The sequence below is a fragment of the Bos indicus genome, chromosome 5 (genome assembly GCF_029378745.1).
Source record: "Bos indicus isolate NIAB-ARS_2022 breed Sahiwal x Tharparkar chromosome 5, NIAB-ARS_B.indTharparkar_mat_pri_1.0, whole genome shotgun sequence".
Taxonomy (NCBI): Eukaryota; Metazoa; Chordata; class Mammalia; order Artiodactyla; family Bovidae; genus Bos; species Bos indicus.
Window position 1 is genome coordinate 29239280 of NC_091764.1, and position 23018 is coordinate 29262297.

The 23018-nt window shown below is 41.8% G+C and overlaps 1 protein-coding gene across 6 annotated transcripts in view; it reads right to left on the reverse strand.

Annotated features, from left to right (window-relative positions):
• ATF1 (activating transcription factor 1) overlaps positions 1–20242 on the reverse strand; it is a 64300-nt gene extending 44058 nt beyond the window's left edge. The window contains exons 1-2 of one of the 6 annotated variants that reach the window (XM_019960578.2): positions 19981–20242; positions 11873–11971 (exon numbers count right to left, since the gene is read on the reverse strand). In XM_019960578.2, the coding sequence (XP_019816137.1) occupies positions 11873–11965 (93 nt within the window). In that variant the 5' untranslated portion in view covers positions 11966–11971; positions 19981–20242. Of the gene's footprint in view, positions 1–11872; positions 11972–19361; positions 19578–19980 lie in introns of those variants that run through there. The other 5 variants (XM_019960579.2, XM_070789121.1, XM_070789120.1 and 2 more) reach the window with 5 other exon arrangements.
• Between the last annotated feature and the right edge of the window lie 2776 nt (positions 20243–23018).

The following is a 23018-nucleotide window of genomic DNA, read 5'->3' on the forward strand; positions in this document are numbered from 1 at the left end:
TTTGCAAATGATATATCCAAAAAAAGGTTAATATCCAAAATACAAAAAGAACTCAAAATAACTTAACACCAAACCCCCCCAAACAATCCAAATGTTAAAATAGGCAGAAGACCAGAATAGACATTTTTCTAAAAAAGACACACACGTGGCCAACAGACACATGAAAAGATGCTCAATGTCACTTATCTCTAGGGAAATGCAAACCAAAACCACAATGAGATATCACCTCACCATCTGTCAGAATGGCTATCATCAAAAAGACAACAAACAACAATAAATGAATGTTGGTAAGCATGTGAGGAAAAGGGAAATCTTCATGCACTGCTGAGAATGTAAACTGGTCCAAACACAATGGAAAGCAGTATAGTGATTCCTCAAAAATTAAAAATAGAACTACCATAGGACCCAGCAATTCCACTTCTGGGTATTTACCAAAAAAACCAAAACACTAGTTCAAAAAGATGTATGTGTACTTCCCTGGTGGTCCAGTGGTTAAGAATCCACCTGCCACTACAGGGGACACAGGTTCGATCATTGGTGGGGGAAGATTCCACAGGCTGCAGGCAACTAAGCCCATGTGCCACAACTACCGAAGCCTAGGTGCTCTACAGCCCATGCTCCACAACAAGAAAAGCCACTGCAATGAGAAGCTCAGGAACCGCAATGAAGAGGAGCCCCCACTCACCACAGCTAGAGAAAACCAGAGCACAGCAACAAAGACCCAGCACCGTCCAAAAGTAAATTAAAAGGTATAAGCACCTCTATGTTGATGGCAGCATTATTTACAGTAGCCAAGATATGGAAGCAACCTACGTGTCCTTCAATAAATGAATGGATAAAGATGATGAACAATGGAATATTACTCAGCCATAAAAAGAAGGAAATCTTGTGATCTGCAACAACATGGAAAAGACCCTGATGCTGGGAAGATTTAGGCAGGAGAAGGGGATGACAGAGGATGAGATGGTTGCACGGTACCATTGACTCGATGGACATGAGTTTGAGTAAGCTCCGGGAGCTGGTGATGGACAGGGAAGCCTGACATGCTGCAGTCCATGGGGTCACAAAGAGTCAGACACGACTGAGTGACTGAACTGAACTGGATGCATCTAGAGGGTATTACGCTATGTGAAATAAGTGGGACAGAGAAAAACAAGCACTATATAGTTTTACTTATATATGGAATCTATTTTTTTTTAAATGAACAAACAAAAGATATACACTCACATACACAGAGAACAAACAGATTTTCCAGAAAGGAGGGGAATTAATGTTGGGCGAAATAAATGAAGGGGATCAAGAGGTACAAACTTCCAGTTGTAAAATCATCTGATCACACTACCTGATACAGAAAAAGCATCTGAAGCATCTGACAGATTTAATATCATTTCATGGGGGAAAAAAAAAAAAAATCTCGGAAAACTTAGAAGGGAACCTCCTCAAACTCACAAACAGGATCTATAAAAACTTACACAGCTAATGTCAGATTTAATGATAAAAAAATGAATGCTTTCCATTTGAAACTGGGAAAAGAAAGGATGTCCATTTCATCACTCTATTCAAGAAAATTCTGGAAGCTCTAGCCATTACAATAACACAAGAAAAAGAAACAAAATGCATACAGATTGGAAAACAAGAAATAAAACCAACTCTATTTGCAGCTGACACTACTAAACATACAAAATCCTAAGAAATATTAAAAACAAATGAAAACACCAAAATCATCCCTCCTAGAATAAGTGTGTTCAGCAATGTTGCATGGTCAAGATCAATAACCAAAATCAACTGCACTTCTATGTCCTTACAATAAATGAAATCTAAAATTAATACAATATCACCTACACCAGCTCTAAAGAAAATATGCAATACTATTTATAACTGCTCTAAGGAAAATAAAATACTTAGCTGTAAGACTAACAAAACAGATATGGGAATAAGACGTCAGTTCTCCCCAACTGATCTACATGTTCAGACACAGACAAGCTTCTCCTAAAATCTGTAAGGAAAAGGACCTAAAATAGCCAAAACAATTTTGAAAAAGAATGAAATGGGAGGAGTCATCTTCTCAATGTTAAGGCTCACTACACACGGTACACAAGACAGCGCGGCACCGAGGCAGGGACAGACACACAGATCAGCGGAAGGAGCGCAGCAGAGAACTTGGAAACAGACAAATATCCCCGAACGATTTTGGATAAAAGGGCAAAAGCAATTCAGTGGAGGAGGGGACTCTCTTCAACAAACAGTGCTATAGCAATGTACACACACAGGCGAGCAGAAAACAAAACCCTCAAATCTACACAAAAATTATCTTAAAATGAATCATGGACTTAAATGTGAAATATAATACTATAAAACTTTAGGAGAAAATGGGGGGAAAGTCTTTGAAATTTAGGACTAAGCAAAGAGTTCTTAGAGTCAGCACAGTCCATAAAAGGAAAAATTTATAAACTGAAACTAATCAAAATTTAAAACTTTCAGCTCTGTGAAAGACCCTATTTAAGCAAATGAAAAAGGAAAGTTACCCTTCTAGTTCCCATACCATCCATACTGGAAACACCTAAGTAAACTTAGATTTCTAACTCTCTATAGAAGAGTTCTTTCTTTCCTGAAAAGTAAAATCCAGATGACTGAGAACATCCAAGACATTAGACAGAGAACCTCCAGGTAAGAAAGGATTACCAAAAACACTGCTGTGCACACGTACACACACACTCTTAGCTTATCCCTCCTTGGGTCAAGTTCTCATGTCAAAAATATGAATGGAATGAAAATCAATCAGTTTTAAAAATGTTCTGGAGCCAAGCTTATTTGGAATTTCTTAAATTAGCCTCATTTATCCTCATCCATTGCCTGGAGCCAACAAACAACTGTGGTGATTATAAAGTCTGCAGTTGTAACAGACACCATGATACAACAGCCGATCCCTTTCTCCAGTAAAAGCCTTACTCCCCAGCTACTGGAGGACAGCTACTGACAGGGGTCAGCCCCCTTTGGAAAAGCCCTGGCTGATTAGAGTCACCTTGCCTGAGGTCACACATACCCCTTCCCAGATCAGTCACGACACAATGCTTGGTGGTACATGCAGGAATAAAAAGGCCTGGCTGGTTCCTTACCCCAATTCTGAAGAGCAATCTGAGCTTCAAAGATCCCCACTGAGGTCCTCAGTGAGACTGAATCAAAGTCCAACTTTTCCCTCTGCCCAATCCTGCTTCCTTCTACTTCTTTCTTTCCCTTCCACAGGTGGTAATCCCAAAAGTCTTCCTAATAAACTTCCTGCCTGCTAATGTCCTGTCTGCTACCCAGGAAACCCAAGCTGTGTGGGAAGTCAAACTGCTGGAATTCAAATTATATCTCTAGCCTTAATAGTTGTAAGAACCTCTAAAATGGGGATTATAAAACCACAATAGGTTGATAAGAGGTTTGAAGGTGTTAAAACATGTTTAGAATAATGTCTCTGCTTTTTAATACGCTGGCTAGGTTGGTTATAACTTTTCTTCCAAGGAGCAAGCGTCTTTTAATTTCATGGCTGCAGTCACCATCTGCAGTGATTTTGGAGCCCCCAAAAATACAGTCTCTCACTGTTTCCATCGTTTCCCCACCTATTTGCCATGAAGTGATGGGACCAGATGCCATGATCTTAAGTTTTCTGAATGTTGATCTTTAAGCCAACTTTTTCACTCTCCTCTTCCACTTTCATCAAGAGGCTCTTTAATTCTTCTTCGCTTTCTGCCTTCATTAACTCTACGACTTGGAATCTCGACAATCCTTGGACTCCACAGAAACCTATAATCCATTGCATCTTTTCCCTGCTTTCGACTCCATCAAGTACCCACTTCTTCCTTACACAGCTTCAACTTCAAGGTCCAGCATTATTACCCCTGTGTCACATACACCTTCAATGTCCTTGTCTTTTCTTGCTTTGCTGTAGTCTCTGGACTAAACAGCAACCTGCTAACTCACATCCTCTATGCCTGTAACTGGTACACAAGTAAGTATCTGAATCCAACTGGAGAAAAAAAACATACTGAACTTAATGGTCTCACTTTAAGTTCATGATCACTAGCCTCAAGTGGACTGTTAATGCTTTCCAACAATCCTACTGCATATCCCTAGTCTACCTATGTTCTCAAAATGTTTTATTTGACTGAAAAACAATGTATCAAAAGAAAAATTTCAGAATAGCTCATCCCCAATCTACCTACTTAACCTACCTAAGCACTGGACCACCAAGGAATTCCCACAATGAAGTATTTTTTTAATTAAAGTATGTTCTCTATTTAAACAGAATGCTAAGGCACATTTTAACAGACTACAATACATTATAAACATAACTTTTAAATGTGCTGGGACACCAAAAACTTTGTGTGACTTGGGCTTTATTGCAATATCAGCTTTACTGTAGCAGTCTGGAACACAGTATTCATTAACACCGAACTTACAGTCAACAGCACTACAAATCATACCTGAATGAAACTTATCGAACACATTTATTTTCTACACAAGGTACATCACAACCTTCTTGCACCTAACACTTAAGGTCTAGGCTTAGAACCCATTTTAAACAGCAAAATCACCAACAAAAAGCGCAGTAATGTGAAAAACACGGCAATAACTAGACCACACAGAGAACAGTTTATAGTATGAGAGCTAATGTAAGACAAAATACTGCCATTATTCAGCCTCAACTGAGAAAGTGACTCATATTGTTCACTACAACACACATGTCCACTAATGACCATAAAAGTACATACTGATTTGGGGCTTACAAACAAATTTTACTAAGTAGGTAAATTTGCAAATACAGAATCCTTGAAAAGTGAAAATCAACTATATTAATAGTTACTGTTACTCCTCATCTGACCTACCAGCAGCAACTTACATAGCTGACCATCACCTCATTCTTAATTTCCAAAATCCTAATGTCTCTTAATTTTTCCCCCCCACTTTGGCCATCCCATTTCAATCTCCCCAAACCCCAAATGTTGGGAGTCCCAGAATCAAATCCATTGATTTCATCTCTGACTACACTCAAGCCCAGTAACCTCGAGATACTGCGGCATGGACCTCAGGTGCTCTGTTTTCCTTTTCCCTTTGCTCTGTTTCCTCTCTGGAAAAATTCTGTTGGTCTATCCTCAGTTTATGGATTCTTTGCTCAGTTGTGTCAGGCGCATGAATAAACCCTAACACATACTTCTTCTGTTTCACAATTGTTATTTCTAGCATTTCCATTTGACTCTTGCATAGTTTCTATTCCTCTGCTGAAATTTACCTCGTGTTCATACATGTTCTCCACCTTTTCTACTAGAACCTCTAATATATTATTGTTATTTTAAATTCACTATCTGATATTTCTAACAACTGAGTCACCCTGAGTCTACTGATCATTTTTACTTCTGACAGTGGGTGATTTTTTTTTTCCCCCTGCTTTTTTGTATGTGCTTCATGTGTAAGGACATCATGTGTAAGGAGAGTAGAGACTGAGGAAACAGTATTTATGCCTAAAAATAGGCACCCTTTTACTAAGCTTTTAGTGGAGGTGATGGTGGGGGGGGGGATGAGTCAATCCATTCAGGAGTTGAAACCCCCATTCAGGAGCTTGGGTTCTGTTATGATTACCTTAAGTACACTTTCTGTGTTTAGTCGCTCAGTCCTGTCCGACTCTTTGAGACCCTCTGGACTGTAGCCCACTAGGCTCCTGTCCACAGGATTTTCCACACAAGAATACTGGAGTGGGTTGCCATTTCCATCTCCAAGCAATCTTCCAGACCCAGGGATCACCGGCATCTCTTGTGGCTCCTGCACTGCAGGCGGATTCTTTACCTCTGAGACACTGGCTTCCCTTTAAGTGCACTACCAGCTCCAAATTCCTCTGCTGTGACCTGCTTAGGGTAGGGTCTGGTTTGCCAGAGGGTTTTTCTCAATGTTCTTGCTCCACCCTCAGCTTTAGGCTTTCTCTGTACACCTGACCCAGTGTCTCTCTAAACTCTTAGCACTCCCCAAGGGTAGGGGATAGACTGCTGTTGCTTTACGTGCTTGGAGGAATGGGGGCAGATGGGGAAGTTCTCTGTTATCCTGGCCTAGTCTCAACTGACCTGTTCAAAATTGGAAAAGGAGTACGTGAAGGCTGTATACTTGTCACCCTGCTTATTTAACTTATATGCAGAATACATCATTCGAAATGCCAGGCTGGACACATCACAAGGTGGAATCAAGACTGCCAGGAGAAATATCAAAAACCTCAGATATGCAGATGATACCACTCTAATGGCAGAAAGCAAAGAGGAACTAAAGAGCCTCTTGATGAAATTGAGAAAGTGAAAAGGCTGCCTTCAAACTCAACATTCAAAAAACTAAGATCAAGGCATTCAGTCCCATCACTGCATAGCGAACAGATGGAGGAAAAAGTGGAAACAGTGACAAATTTTATTTTCTTGGGCTCCAAAAATCACTGTGGACAGTGACTGCAGCCATTAAGACGCTTGCTCCTTGGAAAAAAAGCTATCACAAACCTAGACGGTGTATTAAAAACCAGACATCACACTGCAGACAAAGGTCCATATAGTCAAAGCTGTGGTTTTTCCAGTAGTCTCATATAGATATGAAAGCTGGACCAGAAAGAAGGCTGAGCGTCAAAGAATTGATGCTTTTGAATTGTGATGCTGGAGAAGATCTTGAGAGTCCCCTAGACACCAATGAGATCAAACTAAAGGAGTCAATCCTAAAGGAAATTCTGAATATTCAATGGAAGGACTGATGCTGAAGCTCCAATTCTTTGGCCACCTGATGCCAAGAGCCAACTTATTGGAAAAGACCCTGATGTTGGGAAAGACTGAGGGCAGGAGGAGAAGGGGACGACAGAGGATGAGATGGTTGGATGGCATCACCGACGTGATGGACATGAATTTGAGTAAGCTCCGGGAGATAGTGAAGGACAGGGATGTCTGGTTCTGGTGTGCTGCAGTCCATGGGGTTGCGGAGTCAGACATGACCTAGCAACTGAACAAGTGTCAGTCTCAGGAAGTGAGGCTTTCTCCCAGTAGTAGGCAAACTAATGATCTGAACCTGGGAAAGTTTTCTGCCCTTCCCTCAGGGTTTATGGATTTTCTTTTTCTTTTCACTTCTCCCACCCATAATGGAAAAATTGGGTTTATTCCCTTACCCAGGTTGCTTAAAGCTTTTTTCCACAAGGATGAATGGTCCAGGCAGGCCTGTACCACCTAGAGAGGTATTCTCTATATCCCTTGCTTCCTAATCTTTCTCATAAGCAACTCTTGGAGGTCCTTGGAGAAAAGCCTAAAAGTGGGTGTTACCTATCCTTGTTTTGCAGCTCCCAAGGGGTCATTCCTTGCTAGCCTACATTTAGACTTTGGCAATTCATTAGAAATTTAGCTAAATTCTTTTTTCCCCCGTAGTAAAGCCCTACTTTCTTCCTGTGCTCTGCTACAGGTGAGCCATGCCCACATCCCACTTCTAATGCATTGAGAGAAGTCATGATTTTTTATATACTATAGCTTATTCTTGTTTCACAGTGGAAGCAATATGCTCTCCAGCTTTCTACATCCTAAAAGGAAGCCAGAAATCACTCCATGAGTTCAAATATTACCTATATATATATGTAGAACTTCTAAATTTGTATTTCTAGTCTGGACCTCTCTTCTGGACTCCAGACCATATATATCCAACTACCTGCTGGACAAGTCTACTTGTATGATTTGCCAGACAGATTCTAAGGTGGCCCCCATGGTCTCCACATTCTGGTGTATATGCCTTTGTGTGGGTGTTAGAGGGATCTGTAGCTTGCTTCTGCTGCTAAGTCACTTCAGTCGTGTCCAACTCTGTGCGACCCCATAGACGGCAGCCCACCAGGCCCCTCCGTCCCTGGGATTCTCCAGGCAAGAACACTGGAGTGGGTTGTCATTTCCTTCTCCAATGCATTCTAGCCATCAGAATAAGGCAAAGATGGTGGAATGTTATTTCCTGTGATTACGTCACATTTTATGGCAAAGGAATAGGGTATCACCCCTGATTATGTTATATAAGGCCCTGTCTTGCCAGCTGACTCATTCTAATTCTCTTGCTGAACTTAAAGAAGCAAGCTGCCATACTGTGAGTTGCAAACTGCAGATGATCTCTAAGAACTGAAGGTGGACGCCTGTCAAAAAAGAAGTTCTCAGTCCTACAGCTGCAACAAAATGAATGCTGCCAACAAACTGAGTGAGCTTAGAAGTGAATTCTTCTCTGTCCTAGTCTCCAGATAAAAAGGCAGCCCTAGCCAACATCTTGATGAAGCTTGTGAAACTCTGAAGCAGAGAACCCAACTAAGAAGTGCCTGACCCTCCAGAAATTATGAGATAATCAATACATGTTGTTTTAAGCCACTGTATTTGTAGTGATTTGTTCTGCAACACAGAAAACTAATACAGATAGTACCATAAACTCAACATGCCCAAAAGCCAAATTCCTGCAACATCCCCCCAAAAACAAAGAAAAAGTTCCAGTATTGTCCATCTCAATAAATGGCAACTCCATTATTACAGTTATTCAAGTCAAAAACTGTAGAGTCAATCTTAACTCCTTTTTCCTCTAAACCCACATCCAATCCCAAAGCAAACACTGTTGGCTTTACAATCAAATTACACCCAGAGTCTACCTTTATCTCACCACCACCGCGTTCACCTTAGTCTGAGCCACAACTGTCTTTCATGCACGTTTAGTGTCTTTAACAGCCTCCTAACTGGTTTTCCTACTTCTACTCCACAGAGCAGAGAGAATGATCCTATTAAAATATCAGTCAGATTACATTTTTACTTACACTACTCCAAAAGTTCCTCATCTTACCGAGATTAAAAGGCAAACATCTTATAGTAGTATGCAAGGCCTGCGTTATCTGGCATTCTTCCCTCCCAACCCAACCTCTCCACCTCGCCTGTGTCACCTGCCTCTCCCACCACAGTGGCTGCCCTGCTATCCCTTAACCATGCCAAATGCAGTTCAGTCTCTGAGTTCACAGTTGTTGGTCCATATAATTAAAGAGGTATTTCCACACATAGGACTTCTCTGTCCAGCTTATATCAGACGGCAAGTCCCCATCCCCATTAACAATCCCCTATCCCTCCTTAGAGGAGAGTGAAAAAGTTGGCTTAAAGCTCAACATTCAGAAAACGAAGATCATGGCATCTGGTTCCATCACTTCATGGGAAATAGATGGGGAAACAGTGGAAACAGTGTCAGACTTCATTTTTTTGGGCTCCAAAATCACTGCAGATGGTGACTGCAGCCATGAAATTAAAAGATGCTTACTCCTCGGAAGGAAAGTTACGATCAACCTAGATAGCATATTCAAAAGCAGAGACATTACTTTGCCAACAAAGGTCCGTCTAGTCAAGGCTATGGTTTTTCCAGTGGTCATGTATGGATGTGAGAGTTGGACTGTGAAGAAAGCTGAGCGCCAAAGAATTGATGCTTTTGAACTGTGGTGTTGGAGAAGACTTTTGAGAGTCCCTTGGACTGCAAGGAGATCCAACCAGTCCATTCTAAAGGAGATCAGTCCTGGGTGTTCTTTGGAAGGAATGATGCTGAAGCTGAAACTCCAGTACTTTGGCCACCTCATGTGAAGAGTTGACTCATTGGAAAAGACCCTGATGCTGGGAGCGACTGGGGGCAGGAGGAGAAGGGGACGACAGAGGATAAGATGACTGGATGGCATCACTGACTCGATGGACATGAGTTTGAGTGAACTCCGAGAGTTGGTGATGGACAGGGAGGCCTGGTGTGCTGCGATTCATGGGGTCACAAAGAGTCGGACACGACTGACCGACTGAACTGAACTGATCCCTCCTATCCTGCTCTATCAGCCTCACAGCACATATTACCAACTAATATGTTTTATTCTCTCCAATACTAGAATATATGTTCCATGAGAACTGAAACCTTTGTTCACTGCTATATCCCCACCTTATACTGAATTACTGAATAATTACTGTATTAGATACTTTTTCCTCACAGAATTTAGAGTCTAATAAAGCAGGCAAGCAACAACAATTTGGATACAAAGTCATTATTTTTAAAAATCACTATAAAACTATTCAAGATCTAGAAGTGTACTTATTCTATCTCTGTAAAAGCGCTTTTAAGGAAACTTGGAAAACATTCACATCTAACCAAAATTACTGAAATGTGTAAGTAAGTAAACTGAATTAAAACATCTGTGACAGGCTCTACTAACAGAAAGGTAACTGAAAAACTCTATCACTGTTTTTCCAGCCCTACATGGAGACAATATTGTTATTCTTCACAGATATAGCCAAATAATAGAGAATAAATCAAGCCTGAAGGATTAATCCTTTAGATGCTTAGTTTTCCCACTTTTTCATCTGTTTTATACTCTGAAAAATTATTGGGGAACTTTCATTTATGTCAGCTTTTCATCTAATACTTACATTTAAGATTTAAATGATATTTTAAAAATATTTGATAGTTCATTTTAAAATAACAATCATAAATCCACTACACATTAACATAATATTTTAATTAATAAAACTAAATATTTCCCCCCAAGGTTAGTGAGAGAAATGACATTGTTTTACATTTCTGTGTTATCTCCTTAATGTTTGAGTTAATAGAAAATGCCTGAATTCTCTTTATCTGCTGCTACATTAAATATATGCCACATGTTGTTTTGGTGGAGGTATATGAAGAAAGATGCATGGATCAGACAATCTGAAATTTTAAAAATACAGTGGATAAGAATCTGCGTGCCAGTGCAGAGGACACAGGTTCAATCCCTGGTCTGGGAAGATCCCATATGCCATGGGGCAACTAAGCCTGTGCACCACAATTACTGAAGCCAGAGCTCTAGAGCCCACCAGCTACAACTACTGAGCCCATGAGCTGTACCAACTGAAGCCTGCACGCCCTAGAGCCTGTGCTCTGCAACAAGAGAAACCACTGCAATGAGAAGCTCATGTACCACAACCTACTGCTGCTGCTAAGTCGCTTCAGTCGTGTCTGACTCTGTGCGACCCCATAGACGGCAGCCCACCAGGCTCTGCCATCCCTGGGATTCTCCAGGCAAGAAGACTGGAGTGGGTTGCCATTTCCTTCTCCAACGCATGAAAGGGAAAAGTGAAAGTGAAGTCGCTCAGTCGTGTCCGACTCTGTGCAACCCCATGGACTGCAGCCCACCAAGCTCCTTTGTCCATGGGATTTTCCAGGCAAGAGTACTGGAGTGGGTGGCCATTGCCTTCTCCAACCACAACCTAAGTAGTCACTAAATCTCCACAACTAGAGAAAAGCCCATGCAGCAATGAAGACCCAACACAATCAAAAATAAATAAACTAATTTTTAAAATATCATTAATTCTCGGGACTTCTCTGGCGGACCAGTGGTTAAAATTCTGTGCTTCCACTGCACAGGGCACTGGTTCAACCCGTGATCGGGGAACTAAGGATCCTGCCTACCATGCAGCCAAAAAAAATTTTTTTTTAACTTAAAAATTAAAGCAAAAAAATCATCAGTTCTGCAATGTACATGTATATCAATTTAAATTATCAAATGAATATACCTATTTTCCATTAAGCAAAAATATTTTAACAATCATGTACCACATGAAATTTATCAGTATCTCAAGTTCTGAGAAATACATACATATTAAAACAACACTAAGTATATTTTGTAGAAAAGATAATAAAACTGAATCATCTTGACAACATATGTAAATATTCCTTCCTTCCATACATTTCAACATTTTAGTTTTTCTCTATTGCTTATTTTTTTGAATGTTAGTAATTATTGACTTGAAACAACAGATTCATCTGCAATAACAAACACTGCTAACTGGCTCAATATTTTGGCTGGTTCCTGCCTTACCTGTTGAGCAATATGAGAAATATGAGCTGCCTGAACTGTGGAACCAGATTGAGGTGCTGTCTCTGAAGTGTTACTCTTGTGAGAATCTTCCATAATCAACTGTAAGGAGAAAAAAAAAATCAGTTAAAAGATGCTAACTTCATTTTCAAGAAATCTTGTGACATTTCTCTTCTTAACATGCATACTTTTTCAGAAGAATAAAACAGAGCTTTTTTGTTTTGAAGAAACAAAACAAAACTAAAGGCTTAGTTCAGTTTATCCAGACTCATGTTCCTATACCTCTGCTCTTGGGTGTTCAGTGACCTAATGATAAAATCTTTTAAAATGGCAAATAAAAAGTGCTATAGAATATAACTTGGCTGCCTCCATGGAAGACAACTGGTAGCTATGGTATAGAAAGAGAATAAAGATTTTCCTTGCATATTCTTTTAATTTTTTTTGAGTTTTGACCCATATGATCATGTTTAAATTTAATAAATGGTATACAAACATAAATTATTATGACTACGTTTTCAAATGCTACCCCACTCAAGAAGTGTGACAGGACTTCCCTGGAAGTCCCGTGATTAAGAATCCGCCTGCCAATGCAGCGGACACGGTCTAGAAAGACTGCACACGCCATGGAGCAACTAGGCCCGTGTGCTACCACTACTGATCCCGGGCTCTGCTCTGCAACAAGAAGCCACTGCAAGAAGCCTGTGCCCACAACGAAGAGCAGCGCCCCCGCCCACACCCGTCAGCAACAGAGAAAGCCTACATGCAGTAACGAGACTCAGTACAGCTGAAACTAAATATTAGGTAAATGTTTTTTTAAAAAGTATGATATGCAGGGACACAAGCATTTTTTTCTGCAGTCTAGGGAACAGTTTCTAATTGGATACACAGTTTAATATAGAGAATTTATTGAGCAAAGGTTGAACAGAATAAACGAATGAAATCATACCTAAGGACTTTCTAAAGATCTAGATGATCTAATCAACTGCAGGACATGTAGGCTGGATAAGAATGAGAATAAGTGGGTTATGAGAGATGGAATATGTCAAGTAGAACTACTTAGAGACTGGTAGAAGTTTTAGGCGAGAAGGCAATGGCACCCCACTCCAGTACTCTTGCCTGGAAAATCCCATGGACGGAGGAGCCTGGTAGGCTGCAGTCCATGGGGTCGCTACGAGTCGGGCACGACTGAGCAACTTCACTGTCACTTTTCACTTTCCTGCATTGGGGAAGGAAATGGCAACCCACTCCAGTGTTCTTGCCTGGAGAATCCCAGAGATGGAGGAGCCTGGTGGCTTCCATCTATGGGGTTGAACAGAGTCGGACACGACCGAAGCGACTTAACAGCAGCAGCAGCAGAAGTTTTAGGCAGAATTTAAAGGTTTTATAATCATTTTGAAAGACATAAAAAGAGAAAAGGCTGGGCAGCAAAAAATGAAAAGATACTCAATTTCATTAAGTATTAGAGAAATACAAATCAAAACTACAATAAGATACCACTTCACATCCATTATGATGGCTAATATTAAAAAACAGAAAATAAGGGTTAGCAAGGATGTGGGGAAACTGAACATTTGTGCACTGTAGCTGGGAATGTAGAATGGTGCAATCACTAGGAAGAACATGGTAGTAACTCAAAAAATTAAAGACAGAATTACTATATAATCCAGCAATCCCATATTTGTGCCTCTATCCAAAGAATTGAAAGCAGGGTCTTACAGAGATATTTGTACAGCCCTGTACATGGCAGAATACAGCCCTGTATACAGTAGCCAAAAGGCAGAAGCAACTAAAATGTCCATCAATGGATGAATGAATAAACAAAATGTGATATACGTACACAATGGTATATTACTCGGCTTTAAAAAGGAAGGAAATTGTGATACATGCTACAATATAAATGGACTTTAAGGACATAATGCTAAGTGAAATAAACCAGTTCCCAAAAGACAAATATTGAATGTTTTCACATATTTAAGTTACTTAGGAATAATCAAACCCATAGAAACAAAGAATGGTGGTTAACAGGGATGGGAGGGAGAGATGGAGAGTTGTTGTTTAATGGTATGAAAAAGCTCTGTAGATTGGCTGCAAAACAACGTAATGTACTGAACACTACTGAATTGTATACTTCAAAATACTTATGATGATACATCTTATTTTATGTGTATTTTTCCATAATTCAAAGAATTTTTAAAGAGAGAGAATTCCCTGATGGTCCTGTGTTTAGGATTTGGCACTTTCAATGCTGGGGCCCAGGTTCAATACCTGGTCAGGGAACTAAGATCCCACAAGTCATGCAGCCCAATTGATTAAAAAATTAAAATAAACATAACAAAATCGTTTCTACAAGATATATTCTAAAAAGGAGAATTACTTGGTTAAGCAGTATGAATATTTAAAGCTTTCTGAAAGAACTGTAGTCCACTAGAAGCACATGAGAAAGCAATGGGAATTTTTTAAAGTCATTACAACACAATAGATGGAAAATGGTACACTGTCATACATTTTTAAAATTCTCCATTAATTGCGTGAGCTCTGTTTATATTATTTGTCCACTCATCAGATCTTAGTGTTGTCCCTATTACCCTGTATTATTTCTTCATATAAACTTTTTCTATCATGTTAATACAAATACTATTCCAATTTGACTTTATTATGATTACTTCAAAATTCTGACAAGTTCATCTGGTGCTTCCCTGTTGTTTCTGGAACTGCTTTTGAAGCTACATATGGACTCTTCTTTAGGAAGAGTGCAGTGATTTTTAATCTACACTAAGAGAAGTAGTAATCCCACAGATTAAACATAGAGATAGCATCAAAGATGGAATTTTATACTTTCTACATATTACTGCTACTGAAAATGCCTTTTTAAACATGCCATTTCAGAAAACACAAGAATATAGAGCAGAAAACAAAGAGAATAAAATAGTTAAGAATAAACTTACCTAAGAAGACAAAAGAGCTGTATACAGAAAGCTGTTAAGACACTGATGAAAGAAATCAAAGCCAACACAAACCATGGAGAGATATACCATGTTCCTGGGGATGAGGAGTCAACACTGTGAAAATGCCTCTATTACCAAAAGAAATCAACAGATTCAATGCAGTCTCTACCAAATTACCAATGGCATTTTTCACAGAGCTGCAACAAAAAATTTCACAATTCATAGGTAAACACAAAAGTTCCCGAATAGCCAAAGCAATCTTGAGAAAGAATAACGGAGCTAGAGGAATCAACCTTCTTGACTTCAGACTATACGACAAAGCTACCATCATCAAGAAAGTATGGTACTGGCACAAAAACAGAAACACAGACCAATGGAAGAACAAAGAAGGCCCAGAGATAAACCCATGCACCTATGGGCACCTTATCTTTGGCAAAGGAGGCAAGAATATACAATGAAGAAAAGATAGTCTCTTCAATAAGCAGTGCTAGGAAAACTGGACAGCTACATGTAAAAGACTGGAATTAGAACACTTCCTAACACCAACACAAAGATAAACTCAAAATGGATTAAAGACCTAAATGTAAGACCAGAAACTATAAAACTTTGGAGAAAAACATAGGCACAACACCCTCTGACATAAATCATAAAAAGGTTTTCTATGAACCACCTCCTAGAGTAATGGAAATAAAAACAAAAATAAACAAATGGGACCTAATTAAACTTAAAAGCTTTTGCACAGCAAAGGAAACCATAAACAACATTAAAAGGCAACCCTCAGAATAGGAGAGTGAAGTGAAGTTGCTCAGTCATGTCCAACTCTTTGCGACCCCATGGGCTGTACCCTACCAGGCTCCTCCGTCCATGGGATTCTCCAGGCAAGAATACTGGAGTGGGTTACCATTTCCTTCCCCAGGGTATCTTCCAGACCCAGGTATTGAACCCAGGTCTCCCGCATTGGAAGCAGACGCTTTAACCTCTGAGCCACCAAATGAAGCAACTGACAAAAGATTCAACTCCAAAATATACAAGCAGCTCAATATCAGAAAAGCAAACAACCCAATTAAAAAATGGTCAGAAGACCTAAACAGACATTTCTCCAAAGAGGACACACAAATGGCTAATAAGCACATGAAAAAATGCTCAACATCTCTGATTATTAGAGAAATGCAAGTCAAAACTACAATGAGCTATCACTTCACACCAGTCAGAATGGCCATCATCAAAAAATATACAAACAATAAATTCTGGAGAGGGTGTGGAGAAAAGGGAACCCTCTTGCACTGCTGGAATGTAAACTGATACAGCCACTAAGGAGAACGGTATGGAGATTTCTTGAAAAACTAGGAATAAGACTATCATATGACCCAAATAATCATGATGGTGTGATCACTCACCCAGAGCCAAACATCCTGGACTGTGAAGTCAAGTGGGCCTTAGGAAGCATCACTACAAGCAAAGCTAGTGGAGGTGATGGAATTCCAGTGGAGCTATTTCAAACCCTGAAAGACGATGATGTGAAAGTCCTGCACTCAATATGTCAGCAAATTTGGAAAACTCAGAGTGGCCACAGGACTGGAAAAGGTCAGTTTTCATTCCAATCCCAAAGAAAGGCAATGCCAAAGAATGTTCAAACTACTGCACAACTGTACTCAACTCACACGCTAGTAAATACTTAAAATTCTCCAAGCCAGGCTTCAGCAGTACATGAACTGTCAACTTCCAGATGTTCAAGCTGGTTTTAGAAAAGGCAGAGGAACCAGAGATCAAATTGCCAACATCTGCTGGATCATCGAAAAATCAAGAGAGTTCCAGAAAAACATCCATTTCTGCTTTACTGACTATGCCACACTTTGACTGTGTGGATCACAACAGACTATGGAAAATTCTGAAAGAGACGGGAATACCAGACCACCTGACCTGCCTCTTGAGAAACCTATATGCAGGTCAGGAAGCAAGAGTTAAAACTGGACATGGAACAACAGACTGGTTCCAAATAGGAAAAGGAGTACATCAAGGCTGTATATTGTCACCCTGCTTATCTAACTTATATGCAGAGTACATCATGAGAAACGCTGGGTTGGAGGAAGCACAAGCTGGAATCAAGGATTGCCGGGAGAAATATCAATAACCTCAGATAGGCAGATGACACCACCCTTATGGTAGAAAGTGAAGAAGAACTAAAGAGCCTCTTGATGAAAGTGAAAGAGGAGTGAAAAAGTTGGCTTAAAGCTCAACATTCAGGAAACAAAGATCATGGCATCCGGTCCCATCACTTCGTGGGAAATAGATGGGGAAACAGTGGCTGACTTTATTTTTCTGGGCTCCAAAATCACTGCAGATGGTGACTGCAGTCATGAAATTAAAAGACTCTTACTCTTTGTAAGGAAAGTTATGACCAACCTAGACAGTATATTCAAAAGCAGAGACATTACTTTGTCAACAAACGTCCGTCTAGTCAAGGCTATGGTTTTTCCAGCGGTCATGTAGGGACGTGAGAGTTGGACTATAAATAAAGCTGAGTGCCTAAGAATTGATGCTTTTGAACTGTGGTGTTGGAGAAGACTTGAGAGTCCCTTGGACTGCAAGGAGATCCAACCAGTCCATCCTAAAGGAGATCAGTCCTGGGTGTTCATTGGAAGGACTGATGTTGAAGCTCAAGCTCCAATACTTTGGCCACCTGATGCGAAGAGCTGACTCATTGGAAAAGACCATGATGCTGGGAAACATTTGAGGGCAGGAGGAGAAGGGGATGACAGAGGATGAGATGGTTGGATGGCATCACCAACTCGATGGACATGGCTTTGGGTGGACTCAAGGAGTTCGTGATGGACAGGGAAGCCTGGCATGCTGCAGTTCATGGGGTCGCGAACTGTTGGACACAATTGTCCTACAGAACTCAACTGAACGGAAATGGAGGTTCAAAGAAATTGCTTCTATGGATCTCACCTAAGATGTGAATTTAAGATCTGAAGCCAAACTCTTTTAACCCAAAATCCATGTTCTTTCATTCTACACTGCCCCTCTTCCAGGAATACCTTCACCTCCCCAACTTATCCACCTGGCAAACTTAAGTTTCATCCCAAACCCAACTGCTCTGGGTCCTTCCTTCCTTGTTCCACTGTACCTTGTTATTTATAATGAGGTTACTTAACTTTCTAAACTCTGTTTACTGACATGTCTGTTTCCCTCAGTCTCAAGGTGCCTAAGAACAGGGCCTCTATCTCGTGAATGTATGGTCTGTGTCCAGCAGAGACCATCAGGTATGTGGTAAAACAGTAAACATCAACAAATACAGTATTATGAAGCGGGTCTTAAGTTTCTCCACCTGTAGATGATGGACAAGTCTGAGGACAAGAAGTGTATTGCTAAACATTTCCACAACTCAACTCATGATATCCCCTCAAAATTGCTATTAGTCATACTTATTTTGTTTCAGATCTTCCAATGTGCCTGCGATGCTTTCTCTCACCTTCCAGCTTTTATGTATGCTGTTTCCTCTGCCAGAAACACTATCCCTCCTCATGTGACCTATTCCTATGAGTTAGTCTTACAGGGAAACTTTCCTGCCTCCCTTAGACTGGTCTAGATGAAGTCTAGAAGCTTTGGCTGTATCCCCATGGTACAAGTTTCCTCTACCTTTCATGGCACTCATCACAGAATTGAAATGACCTGTTTTCTGTCTCCCTACCAGAAGGCAAGCTCTAGGGAGTCAAAGACCACATCCTACTCCCAAAATAATACCTTGCACTTACTACTATGCAATAAAACGTGTTTAGTTGGGTTTACCTACATAAAACTGATGGAAACAATGATATCTTCAAATACCTTATCAAACAAGATATCTTCAGAAAATTACTTCAACCCAGCTTTAGAAACAGGAAAATTCAGGCACAAGAGAACACCCTATTTTAAGAGCTGAAAATTCAGTAGTATCAATATAAATAAATGGGATGACATGTGAAGGGAAAAAAACATTTTGAAGGCACTACCACCTACTGGTGATATAGCAGGACTGCACAAACGTATCAGACAAATCTTAAAAGTTAACCGCAAATTCAATAGCACATATTCGGCTTTAAGAACACCGCACTGATTCTAATTGAGACAGAGAAAAACTGCATATTATACAGTCTATAGTAAAAACAGCATTTAAATAAAAAGGTATACATCTGTTCATAATGAAATTTTCGGGATAAAATGATTTTTGCAAACATAAGCAAATATACTTTGCTATGATAAAACAAACATCACAAAAGAGGCCAGTTTGGCGAAGATGCTTGCCAAATTTATGCTGAATTAAGCCTCAGAAACGGAAAGGATCCGGATGACTATTATTAGCCCATTACACCTCAAAAGTTGACAAAACAACTAGTCATTGACATCTACAATAAAAGTAGAGACCAAGCGGGATGCTCCACGGCGAAGTGGACGCTCTGAAATACCATGCTTAGTTTTGTGACACAGGCGGAAATAGAAGAGAACGTTTTCTCGGTTTGAATGTCTGTCCAGTTGGTAAACAGACGAGTTCTGTCACTCCACACTACCTTCCCATGACTGCTTCGTGTATGATTATTCTACCGTATGTCTCCCCACTCGACTGGAAGCTCCCGGATGGTAAGGGATGGCTCTGCTCCAACAGCGAGCGGTCCGGGCCCCGCACCCCGAGGGCGCCGGGCACGCTCTACGGTCTTCGGCGAAGATAACCGGTCTCTGGCGGCGCTCGGCGGACGACGCGCGGAGGCCAAGGCCATGCTGCCCTCCCCACGGCTCCCGTCCCAACCCCGAGACCTTCGACAGAGGGCTCTCGCCTTGGGCCGCGGAGGCGGCTTCAGAGGCGAAAACCGCCCCGCGGCGGGAGGTCTTCGTTTTAATTTTCATTGGGCGACAGCAGGCGGGAGGGAGGGAGGAAAACACTGCCGACTAAAGGGGTGCAGCAGGCCAGGCAACGAGAACCGGAAGCGCGCCCCGCCGGGGGAGAGCGAGCAGCCCCTCCCCCTTCCGCCAGGCGCCCTCCGCACCCCTCCCCCACCGCAGCCGCCCCGCGCGACCCCCACCAGACGCGCGACCCGCCTCGGCGTGCCCGCGGGGGCCGTGTCCCCGCGCCCTCCTCTTGCCCGAGGACACGGAGCACGTCCCCACCCGCCTCCCCCGCCCCCTGCTTACCTGTGGCTGCTGCCTTGCCGCTGTCCGGGGCGGGGAACTTCCACTCCCCCCTCCCAGGTGGATCCGAATTCACTACCCACTTCCCCACCCCCTCACGCGGCGGGGGACGCGCCTCTTTCTTAGGGGTCAGGCGGGGCGGGGAGAATCAGTGTCACTTAACAGCCAACTGTCCTAAGCTACCGTTTCCTCGGCAGTCAGGGCCGCCACTGGCGGCATGATCTACACCAGGCCGGGGGCGGGGGAGTGAAGGGGGGTAAAACTGAGTAACAGAGCGTGGGGGGTGAGGTTAGGGCGGTCCTTCCGTGAGGGCGCCGTCCTACGTCACCACGTTGCGCACGTGACGCGCCGCCATCTTGTGCCGGGGTATCCCGGGATGGCGAGTTCGTGTCGCGAAGGTGTTATTCTGGCGAGAGTTGGGCGTGGCGTTACCTGCAGTTCCTTTCAGCTTCAGGGGCTCTGTCTTCACTACTCCCAGACGTCTGTTTTCAGAGGCCAGCACCCGCTCGGGGGCTCAAGAGGCCGCTCGGCCTGAGGCAGTTTTCTTCGGTTCGTGGCGTCAGTCTCAGCTCAGCTCCTACTTGGTGCGGCCCAGAGCTGTCGTCCCGGCTTTGACCCACGTCTGACCTGCCGCCTGTTGTAGACAGAGTGACTTGAAGCCTGAAGGCTTGTCCTCAGTTTTTCTTACCACCCAAACTAATGTTAATCCCATAAAACTGCGTTAAGAGTTGTATCTTTAATCACACATGAAAGGATTAAAAGCCCACAAGGTGTCGGTAGGGTGTGTTAGAGTGTCGCTGAAGCACAGATTTAGCCCACTTAAACTAGAGAAAAGTTACAGTAAATTTCCTGGCGGTGCAATGGTTAGCATCACGCGCTTCCACTGCAGGGGAAGCAAGGTTCCATCTCTGGTCTGGGACCTAAGATCGCGCAAGCCGCACAACCCGGCCAAAAAAATAATAATAATACAGTGACACCGTGGTTCTGATACATTACAAAAAGCTTTTTTAACTTTTTAAAATGAGTGTCTACCTTTCTGGAGAAGGGATGGTGTATTATTCTGATACATCCTGAACTTTATCCATTTCCTTGCAAAATGTTCTTTGCTTTCTGGAGATAATAAATGATAGACCTTTTAATTTGCTCTTGACAAAAAGTTCCATAATTTTTCTAAAATTTTCCTAGCTTGAGATCTCCATGTAGGCAACTTGATTGAGTTGATAGGGCCCTTCCCCATTTGACCTTTAGGGCCGGATAATGTGATTTAGTTATCACATTAAATTAGGGCTGGATAATGTGATTTAAAGCTCAAGAGTTACTCTGTGCCAGACTCTCCTAATAACTCACTAATATTTATCCATTGTCATTCATTCAGAAAAACACTACCTATTAAAACCTACAACAGTTAACTGCCCGAGGTTTATTTGTTTTTGGCAGAGCGCCTTGTGGCTTGTGGGATCTCAGTTCTCCCAACCAGGGAACCCAAATCTCCTGCATTGGAAACACAAAGTTAACCACTAAACTACCAGGGACGTCCCCAACTGCCCTTACTTTAGCTTTTCGATTAGGTAAATTATCCAGCCTAAATGTGTCTTATCAAAATTGGGGAAAGTGTAATACTCATCTTATGTCCCAACATTACTTAAAGAATCAAAATGTCATATATCATAGGAAAGCATAGTCCTATAAAAGTACCAACAAAGGTCCATCTAGTCAAGGGTATAGTTTTTCCAGTGGTCATGTATGGATGTGAGAGTTGGACTATGAAGAAAGCTGAGCGCCGAAGAATTGATGCTTTTGAACTGTGGTGTTGGAGAAGACTCTTGAGAGTCCCTTGGACTGCAAGGAGATCCAACCAGTCCATTCTGAAGGAGATCAGCCCTGGGATTTCTCTGGAAGGAATGATGCTAAAGCTGAAACTCCAGTACTTTGGCCACCTCATGCGAAGAGTTGACTCATTGGAAAAGACTCTGATGCTGGGAGGGATTGGGGGCAGGAGGAGAAGGGGACGACAGAGGGTGAGATGGCTGGATGGCATCACCGACTCGATGGACCTGAATCTGAGTGAACTCTGGGAGTTGGTGATGGACAGGGAGGCCTGGTGTGCTGTGATTCATGGGGTCGCAAAGAGTTGGACACGACTGAGCAACTGAACTGAACTGATAAAAGTAAAGAGTGGAGAAGAGGTTCTCAGACATCAACCTTTCATGATTAACAAAGCCTAGCAACAGTCATTCTAGAATCCAGAATATTAATGACTGAAAGGCTGGTTCTACATTTATTGTTCTTTTCTTGCTGGGTTATTTCCTCCTTGGAAGACGGATGCTTAACAAATATTATCTGGGCAAGAGGGACTGCCTGCGGGGTGGGGGGGTGGGGCGGAGGGAGGGGGACTGGAAAATATCAACCATTGAAAGACGTGAGGGCTCAGCAGGTAAAGAATCCACCTGCAATTCCGGAGACACAGGAGATGTGGGTTCAATCCCTGGGTCAGGGAGTTCTGGAGGAGGAAATGGTAACCCACTCTAGTATCCTTATCAAAAAAATCCCATGGACAGAGGAGTCAAAGAGTCAGACATGACTAAGCACATGAAACTAAATATTACTGAAACGTTCAAAATGTGCATGGACTCCTTCTTTAGTCCCTTTTCCACCTATAAAGCATTTAAGTCTAAATCAAATTTTATGCTGTGCAACAGTGCCACTCACAAGTATTTAATATTTCTACCAGCCTGTTTCTTTCTCGTGGAAGTTTCCCAAGCTGTACCAGCTGCTTTTCTGCAATTTGAGGAACAACTGAAGATGAAGACCAAAAAAAAAAAGAAAAGGCTTGTTTAAGATGCACATAGTTCTATCCCAATAGTAAGAATTTTATAAACCAGGAGGACAGGTCTTTGACTTCAGAAGTGAGGAAGTAGAGTAAAACAAAGAAATTCAATTTTCAAAGGTAACTGTTTTAAAGCAAACTGGTCAAACCAGTGGTGGCACCTCACGGGCTCTCCTGGACCACTGTTTTCTAGCTAGGAGAGAGGGGACATTAT